The following is a 9993-nucleotide window of genomic DNA, read 5'->3' on the forward strand; positions in this document are numbered from 1 at the left end:
TATTAAAATTAGTTGAATCATTTTTCATAAATAAATCTAGAAATATTTTATATTTAAGTGAAAAAAAGAAAATTCATAATGAATTTAATACTATGGAAATGAGTATATGTATTTGAATAAAACAATCTCCAAAAATGCACACCAAATACCACCAGTGGCAAGTCCTGAAAAGTAGGATCAAGCAGCTTTCACTTCCAAAGCTATATTTCTGAGTTATTTAATACAACTCTAAAAAACAATCGCGTATTGCTTTAAACTTAAAAGTTGATTTTTTAAAATACAAAGTAAGAGATTAAAGACAAACAGCCCACAAATTCAATTTAGGGATGCCAAAATTATTCAAAGTAGCATTTATAAATTATAACAAAGTTTTTAAATGTTTAAAATACAACTGTGTTCTGATTTAAAAAAAAAAAAAAGAAAGAAAGAAAGAAAGAAAGAAATGAAAATCCTCAGAGTGGCTACCCAGACAGAGCCTTTTCTCAGCATGGGATTCTTTAATAAATAAAACCATACCTTCCTGATCAGTCTGTTGCTGGCTTATTGTAAATGTGTCTGTCATTCCAAGGAGGAGATGAAAGGCAAATTGAGAAAAGAGTAGAGAGAGGGAACTGGACAAGGAAAGAGAAGAAACAAACAGAGGCAAGGAACAGCACAAAGGTGAAAAGGGAGGCAGTTGAGCCAGCTTACCAAGGCAGCATTTCCTGTATCTTCCCCGCCTACTTGCCACTTAAAATCCCTACTGATCTCTGCCTTGGAAACATTCTAGTGTGGTGATAAAACTCCTGGAATTTGTCTACTGCCCAGAATCGATCAGAAATATTATATATAATGAATTTAATACTATGGAAATGAGTATATGTATTTGAATAAAACAATCTCCAAAAATGCACACCAAATACCACCAGTGGCAAGTCCTGAAAAGTAGGATCAAGCGGTTTTCACTTCCAAAGCTATATTTCTGAGTTATTTAATACAACTCTAAAAAACAACGGCGTATTGCTTTAAACTTAAAAGTTGATTTTATATATATATACGCATTTAAGGGACCTCTTACCTTTTTAATTTAGCTGATTAATTCTCATGTAAAAATTCTTTCCTGTGTGTTAATTCATCAAGAATAACCTCCTCTCTATTGGCCAATTTATATTTTTATATCATCTGCACGTATAAATATGTAGCAATGAATTCCATTGATAATACATTAATAAAATATGGATAAAATTTTAAAATAACTACAAGGGAAAAAAAAAGATCATCTCACTCTCTACCCAGTCTGGATTAGATAGTTCTCCTCTTTGCTCTCACATCTTATAGGCAAACTTCCTATATTGCCTGTCCCATAGTATACTTTACAATGTGTATTCTCCTTGTCTCCTTTTCTAAATCCATGAGCTTCTTGAGAGCAGGGACTGTACTTATTCACAAATCCTGGCCCATAATAAGTGCTGTGAGTTTGAGAGACAGATCCATAGTTAGATGGGTACAGGCATGCATTTGTATATAAATGCATGAATGATAGATGATGATAATTTCTTGGTAAAGAATGTTTGTACTATATTTTGATCCTATTGAAAAGTGATGCCAGTGAGATTATTAAGCAATTATTAAACTCTAGAAATTATCATAAATCCATGAAAGGCATGAGAAATATAACTGTAAAACCAAGTTCCAGGCTTTTTGCTAGTTCCTATAGAAATACAGTATGGTCTAAATTGAGAAATTGCTCTGCAAATCTAGGCAGAATCTAGGCTTATAAAACAATGAAAACTCTAATTTCTCCTTTGGTAACACAGCATAAGTTTGTGCTCAATGAGTGCTTTTGAAAAGAATGAAGAATAGAAATGGGGATGAGAAAAAGTTTTAATGTCTTGGCATAGGGACCAGACATCTATATAAGAAAAATAACTGATCATTTTAGTAAGCTATTAATTTCAATTGCATCATCCCCACTCACCTGGCTATGGGCAAAAGAAAGATGCCAGAAATCAATATTTCTGCCCTAATATGATCTTTTAAGAAATGTTTTCTTCTCATGCTCTGTGTTTAGTGCCTCTTACAACTGCTCCAGCTCTAACAAGGACCTAGCAGCAGCATTTGGTGACCACCTGACGGCTGGTGATCTGAGTCCCCAAGCCATTTATCATGGGAATTTTACTTTTGAAGACTCATTGTCTAAAAAGAAAAATACTGAAATTTTCATTAATAATGTAAATAGAGGGGCTGGATTCAGTGGTAGGGCACTTGCCTAGCATGTGTGAAGACTGGGATCCATCCTCAGCCCACATGAAAATAAATAAATAAAATAAAGCTATTGTTTCCATCAAGAACCAATTTTTTTTTTTAAAAAAGGATGTCAATACAAGGCAAAGAAATTATTTGTAACAAAATATGATAGAAAAACATCTTCAAAGAAAATTAACAATTTACATTTGATTTTAAATAAATTAACTCTGGTTTAGACCAATGTAAGTGAAAAAAGAATATATATGAATGAATTCATTAAACAGACATCATTTAAAATTATGTTGCATACATATTTATGAAATTTTTTGGCATGTGGATATATCCAGTTGTTTCAGCACTGTTAGTTGGAGACACAGTCTTTTCTTCCCTGAACACTCATGGCACTCTCTTTAAGAATCAACATACTCTTTTAGATTAATTTCTGGAATCCCATTCTATTCTACTGGCCTCTATGTCTATTTGTTCCCACTGTTACATTGTGTATACCATTTTAGCTACATAATAAATTTTGCAATTAAGAAGTGTGGCTTCTCCAACTTTGTTAGTTGTTTTGTTTTATTCAAAGTAAACTTTCTTGATGATGAAATACTTTCAAGGATATAAGAAAAAGTGAAAATAAAAACTCTCCTCCTATCAGTCATTGACAACCACTGTTAAATATTTTTTTATTTTATACATCTTTATTTACTTTTTATTACTAGACTGTTTTTAGATATTTTAGATTTCAGGTAAACCATAGTACAATAATGCTGGGTGATTTCAACACTCTTCCCTCAACAATACATAAGTTATCTAGACATAAACTCAGTAAAGACCCTTCAGAAATAAAAATTATTATAAATCAAATGGACCTAACAGATATCTATAGAATATTTTCAACAATAGCTGAATTCACTTACTTCTTGGCTTCTGAAATTTGGCCATATTTTAGTCCCCAAACCGCCTCTATTTTTTTTATTGGTTTTATTTTTTAAATATATGACAGTGGAATGCATCACATATCAAACAATTTTTCATACCTCTGTTTGTATATAAACTATGTTCACACCAATTCATGTCTTTATGTACTTTGGATAATGATGTCTATTACATTCCACCATCCTTGCTAATCCCCTGCCCCCTCCCTTTACTTATCTCTTGCATCTTATCTGATTATAATACAATAAAATTATAAATCAGCACAAAAAAAGTAAAGAAAATATATACACACATGGAGATTGAACAATTCATTTTTGAATGATGAATAAATGTGAGAAGAAATCGGGAGAAATTTTAAAATTTTTATAACTGAACAAGGATTGTGATACAATGTAGTAGAAACTCTGGAAAATATGGAGGGAGTTCTTATCTTTGTTTTTGAAAGTACAAATAATAGGATTCAAAGCAGAAATGATAGCAAAATAAACAATAGACATTGCTTTTCAGAGTTTTAGGCTCAGATTTTTATTTCATTTTACCTTATTTCAGCTTGTGTGTAAGTTTTGTTGTTTGCATACTACCATGTGCAGCTCATGAAACATTTTAATCATGGTCTATGCATGGCCATCAACATTCAATTAACTTATAGTTAAAACTGTAAAAATATTTGGGTAGAAAGTTTGGGGGAAGGATGGTGGGTTGAAGGGGAATTGGAGGGAATATACAATTCTTGTGAATCTTCAAAATGCTTATTGTGTAACAACCTAGTAATACAGTAAAGGAATTCCTTTTATTATATAAGTGATTTGGAATACATAAATTAATATTTTTAAATATTTGTTATGATATAATTTATACTTAATAAAATTTAAACTATGAAACCTACAGATTTGCTGTTACCCACATACATTTTGGAGACCATCACACTGTCAAGAATACAGCAGTAGCTGTATCCTGAACTCTTCTTTGTTAGGAGCAAAAACTGTCTATATCTCTGATTCAAGCAAACAAGGATCTGATCTTTGTTCCCACAGATGTACTTTTTTTTATTTTTTAAATTGTTTTTATGGTTTTTACTTAGATGCACAACCTGATGTGGTTATGTCAATATACATTTTGAAATGATTTCTATGGTCAAATAAATTCACAATCACTTCACATAGAAATTGTGTGTGTGTGTGTGTGTGTGTGTGTGTGTGTGTATTTGTTGAGAACACCTAAAATCTCCTTTTAGAACTGAGGTCTTCATGTAATCCATTGCTTCTCTACATTTATTCATCCCAAACAACACCTTTTTAAACTTTGACTTACACCCTATTTCCTATAACATGCCGGTCCTGGTAGCCAGTGTTGTCACTTTCCTATGAAGTACTAAAGTAGAAAAGGTAAATATTCATATTTCCACTGTAAATTTTTATCATCAAATATTTCAAAGTAGAAAATAAATATTAATTTTTTTAAATAAATAAATATTTTAAAGCAGGGGTTATTATGAATTCTCAAAGAGGGAGTTCAAGTTTTTCCTGAAGTTTCTGCATTTAAGTGAGATTGTATATTATTTCTCTTTTTTTTGCCTTATTTCATTTTAGCAAAATGTTCATCTGTATTATCCCAAATGGCATTATGTACCCTTCTCCGCTTTGGTTACTGACTTTTGAACCCAGGGGTACTATACCACTGTGCTATATTCCTCAGCCATCCACACATTCTAACCTTTTTCAAATTTTGAGAAAAAGCATAACTAAATTTCCCAGTCTATCCTCAAATATGCAAACTTCTGGGCTCAGTCCCATTTACAGTGATGAAAAATAAAATTGTGTGGACATTCATGTGCTATTTTGCAGTTTTCCTTTACTATGGTAGATAGTCAAGAGTGGACTTGCTGAATCAGAATGTTTATTGTATATTTAGTGATACTAGTGTTTATAAGAATTAGACTCAAAAAGTTGAAATGAATGACCAATGTATGTATGAAATGATGTCTGTAGGGGAATTATTATAGCATTGATGTGTGTTCTTTGGAAGTTTTCTCTAAATTGGTCTCGGTTCACATGAAATTAGAAGTTTTATTTCACAAATAGACCCAGGAGATGGCAAAGTTTACAGCATGTAACTAGAATTAGATAATTTCAGATGCTGAAGGACAAAATTTTCACTAATTTAAACAAAGAAATTTATTGAACTTGTACATGGAGCAAAGCCTACTCCCAACTGGGTACATCAGGTGATAGACAGAGACTCTGAACACTATGAATTATCCCATAAACCAGGAATTTCTCACCTTCACCAGTTTCTGGAGAGCTGCCACTCATATTTTGTGTTGATTTACAGTTGGCTGAGTGTTAATAATGCTACAAAGTTTAATTCACATTAATAACCAGGGAAACAATTTTATGCAATTTCTTTACTAAAAAGAGTAAGTAAATCTTCAGGTTCCCATTGTTAATTTTTGTCCTCAAATATTGCAAAGCAGAACTGTCCCTAAGGATAGAATATAAATATTTGGGAAATGAATAGATCATCTATTACAGAGTTTTAGATATATGTCAGTTTTAGATGTAGCTCACATACCAGAAATTCCACACATATTTTCTGACCTAATTTTCCCAATAACCCCATAGAATGGACCTTACTTTGGGGAGATTGCATCTCTGGGAGTGAAACTTGTTGGAAGTCACAGAGCAGGAAGGCAGCATGACTGGTATACACATCTAAGGGGCTCTGACTCCAATTGCTAAGGTACCACCATGACTCTGTACTCCCCATGACTTTTCTCCTTTCCATGGCCAATAACTTATTTTCATATCAATCTAGAGACTTCCCTCCTTATATTTTATATCAAGATCTTCTTGATATAAACTATTTGCAAACAATATCAACCATTTACTCTTTAGAGTAAATGGCTTAAGTTATCATTATATATCTCTTTACTTGGCCTCCTCTTAATTCAGGAGAAATCTGGATCATGATATCAGTATAGGCTGTTGAGAATCTTGATACCCACTGAGCTCTGGGACTGTATAAAAGAAAGTTGGGGGATTTGGTTCTGTAAAGTGCTTTGCTATAAAAGTCCAGGAGGCCTAAAAATTATTTGACAGGAAACTTTGAATTGTTCTTGAAACGTTATAGAACTTCCAGATCCTCCAAATGGATATATCAAGAAACATGACATAAAAATCTGACATTTGCTTTAAATGTGAGGAATATAGGGAAATTAATAGTTCATCTATGACAGAGTTTTAGATGTATGTCAGTAATATCATTATTTGTGATCATACACTTTTCCATGGATAATACTGATTCTAAATTCTCACTATGGCCAGAGATATAGTTGTCACTCAGGGAAATAAGCGACATGATTTTGTTTTGAATAAAGAATGTATTGTCCGTGTGGAACATATTTACTGCAGAGAGTAAACTTTAGAGGTCTGTGTCGTAGGTAAGCTGGACATATGGGCAGCTGCTTGGGACTTCTCAGCTTCTGTTTCCTAAATGGAGAGCATCATCTGATAGTGTGACTTTTCTCAAATGCAAAAGCAAGGCACAAAGGGAATCAACTACAATGAATCTACACATGAAAATACAGTGTGATTTTAGAAAGTCTTTGAGTTCACTTGATTTTTTTTCTTTCTTTTCTTTTTCTTTTGTGGTGGTGGTGGTAAAAAATCTTGCTTACTTTGGTCCATAGCTATTGTTTCTTAAGCATAACTAAGATAATGATTCCAGTCATGTCAAAGTCAGATGACTTGTGTTGATGTGAGATGAAGGTCAGACATCACCATGCTAGCTGAAACCATAGGTGGCCACGGACTTGCTGAACCATGTTCATGGCGGAAGAGACACCTTGAACTGCTGGTTTATGTGTGACTTATACAAAGCAGAGAATCACAGAAGTTCTTCAAAGGATAGAAGTCTTCAGATTAACTCATTTGTTATGTAAAGAGAACAGTCAGGTTTAACTTACATTTTGTAAGAAAAAAGCAATACTAAGAGCAAGTGGTTTAATTTTATTAGTAATGTTTTTACACTTTAAACAAAAAAAAGTCTGTCTGACAGCATGTCCTGGCTTTTGAAAATGAAATGAACATTTTGTGTGAGAAAGTTAGGACATGCCCAAGAAGTAATGCATCCTAAAAAGTAAAGAAATACTCCAAATATCTTGTTCTTCATTTGGAAAAATATTAAACTACAGGGCCTATGTAGTATCCTAAAGTGTCAATTGAGGATCGTATCCCAGTATGCTTTTCAACATGTGCATGCCTCCCTTCTCAATACCATTTCCCAATGATGTGTCCAAAATTTAGTCTCCAAATAAACTACACTCATTTAAAATTTGTCTCAGGTTTTATTAGGAGGGAATTGATCTAAGTAACTGAATAGATCTACTAGTCCCACATATATAACCATTCATTGTAAGGTGTCCTGATATTCAACAGTTTAAGTTAGAAGTTATTTGAAAATTCAATGGATGAAAAGCAGAGGGAATATCATTATATCTGGTCTTATGATCAAGTGATGAACAATTGATCACAAGTTAAATCATATAACATTGTTTATACACATTATTTTTGCCTCTTAAAGAAACTCATGACACATTGGATTTATTTCTGATGTCAGCAGAAAACAGGGAGTAATTCTGTAGAAGAGAAGTAGGCATAGTCCTAGTATAGATAGGAGAAGATCGGCAAGGTACAGACCTCTGTCAAGTAAGCACATTACATACCAGATACCTATGGGGAGGGGTCCATCATGTAGGTGAAAGTAGTTCCTGAGCTCTCAACAACAGACTTGGTCAACATAATCTGTCATAATGATGCCGCTTTTTCAGTCTTTTTATTGCTGTTTTTACATCTTTGTTTCTTAATGTATATATGATAAGATTCAAGGCAGGGGTGATAGCAAAATCAACTATAAACATGTATTTATCAACTGATGATTCTGGGAAAGGCCACATATAGATAAATATACACGGAGTGAAATAGAAAACCACCACAGTGATGTGAGCTGACAATGTGCCAAGAGCCTTGGTCAAGTCCCCAGAGGAACGTTTCCAGACAGTGACCAAAATGAAGACATAGGAGAGGAGGAGCAGCAAGAAGGTGATCAGGCTCATGAATCCACTGTTGGCAGTTCCAAGAAACTCAAACATGGCTGAATCTGAGCATGCAAGCTGTATGACCCTGGGGAAGTCACAGTAAAAGCTGTCTATGGTATTAGGACCACAAAAAGGCAAGTTTACAATCAGAGAAAACTGGGACATAGAATGGATCGTTCCAGTTACCCAGCTAATGACTACAAATAAAATGCATTTCTTCGGGTTCATAATATTCAAGTAGTGGAGAGGCTTACAGATGGCTGCATACCTGTCAAATGCCATGGCTATGAGCAGCACCATTTCTGTTCCTCCCATGATGTGGATGAAGCATACCTGAGCCATACAGCTTTGGAAAGAAATTACTTTCTTCTCCTTTAACAGGTCTGTGACCATCTTGGGAACTGTTATGGAGGACAGTCCCACATCATTGAGGGACAGGTTGGCCAGTAGGAAATACATAGGAGAATGTAAGTGAGAATCAGTGATTACCAAAAAGACGATGAAGAGATTTCCCAGGATGATCCCTAAGTACAGCAATGAGAATGTCAGTCTGAGAAAAACTTTAATTTCCCATGAACCAGAGAGTCCCAGCAACACAAACTCAGAGACCACAGAATCATTCAGTCCATCCATTGACTTGGGCAGGAAAGTTGTTTCCAAACACCTGTGGATAAAAAGTGAAGAAGAGTCAGATCCAGTGGTATAAAATGTACTCCTCATTATTCCTGCTAATCTATGCTATGGGTTACAGATATGAGAGTTAGAAATCATTGAACAGTGGGGAAAAGTGCATGGAGTAAGTACATGGCAAAAGTCAAGGGCATCTGAGTGGCAAAACACTCCCACGTGCTAGGCATGTGAGTGTCAAACCACTTACCCATTAGGCACAGCCCTGGGTATGAGGCTACATGTTGCTGTCCCTACATGTTGCTCCACAACCTGTTCCTTGATTGGTCGCTGTAAGAACAGTTGGCCAGAAATTGTATTGGTGGCTCCCTGAAACATGCTTAGTTATTGTCTGAGTATGCATACATGGTAAATGTGCAATAAAATCAGACCTGCTTCCTGCTTGGTCTCCGGAGGTCTTAATTAGCAACTCCACAGTCACACTGTCCTCTACCCTGTTCCGTGGACCTCTTCGCTGGATGAGAGAGAACCCACACATTGAATCTGATAGAAAACAAAATGAAATAGAAAATTATAGGAATATGCCATATAACAAGTGAAAGAGCATCATGTATATAAGATGAACACATATGGGTTGCTCTCCTTTTTGTTTCATGAGCAAGCTTTTTGTTTTGATTCCTTTCCCTCTGAAGGATTTCTGTGGGTTTTCTGCCACTACTTTATATAAGTGTTCTCTCATGATCTCAAGTGCCAATAATTTCAGCTATTTTCACATTAATGCTTTTGTGCTAATTCAAAAAATTATATTTAGCTGAATTTCTTACTCTAATATTCAATATTTTTAAACCAAAATTGTTTAATACATTTCACTTTTGTGTATGTTTTGTTTTTATTTTAACCAGTGTTAATTTTAATGGACAGAATTTATTAAATGGTCTTCCATGCAAAACACTATACTTGGCCCATTATCAGATTTAAACTTCACAAAATTTCCTCTACTTTGTTAGACCTGTTTAATAAGTTAAAAAACTGAGTTTCAGAGAGATGAAGTGTCAGAAGCAGTACTTGAATCAAGAACTCTGCAGATGGTGATCATGCTCCTAACC

General features: G+C 34.3%; 1 protein-coding gene across 1 annotated transcript; it reads right to left on the bottom strand.

Moving 5' to 3' along the window:
* Positions 1-2741: 2741 nt before the first annotated feature.
* On the bottom strand, positions 2742-8893 carry LOC143394714 (olfactory receptor 4F21-like). Its single transcript, XM_076849368.2, has 2 exons — positions 7983-8893; positions 2742-2835 (listed from the first exon to the last, which is right to left on the bottom strand). Exons 1-2 carry the CDS (start codon positions 8891-8893, stop codon positions 2742-2744), a joined length of 1005 nt encoding a protein of 334 aa, XP_076705483.2.
* Positions 8894-9993: the final 1100 nt, after the last annotated feature.

The sequence above is a fragment of the Callospermophilus lateralis genome, chromosome 3 (genome assembly GCF_048772815.1).
Source record: "Callospermophilus lateralis isolate mCalLat2 chromosome 3, mCalLat2.hap1, whole genome shotgun sequence".
Classification (NCBI taxonomy): Eukaryota; Metazoa; Chordata; class Mammalia; order Rodentia; family Sciuridae; genus Callospermophilus; species Callospermophilus lateralis.

What these genes read in the sequence shown, in the direction of transcription:
- LOC143394714 (XM_076849368.2), bottom strand. Translation starts at nt 8,893, where the DNA reads ATGGATGGACTGAATGATTCTGTGGTCTCTGAGTTTGTGTTGCTGGGA. An exon ending in ATAAAAAGACTGAAAAAGCG is followed by an intron (nt 2,836 to 7,982) that starts GCATCATTATGA and finishes TATCCTTGAAAG; the next exon opens with TATTTCATCATCAAGAAAGT.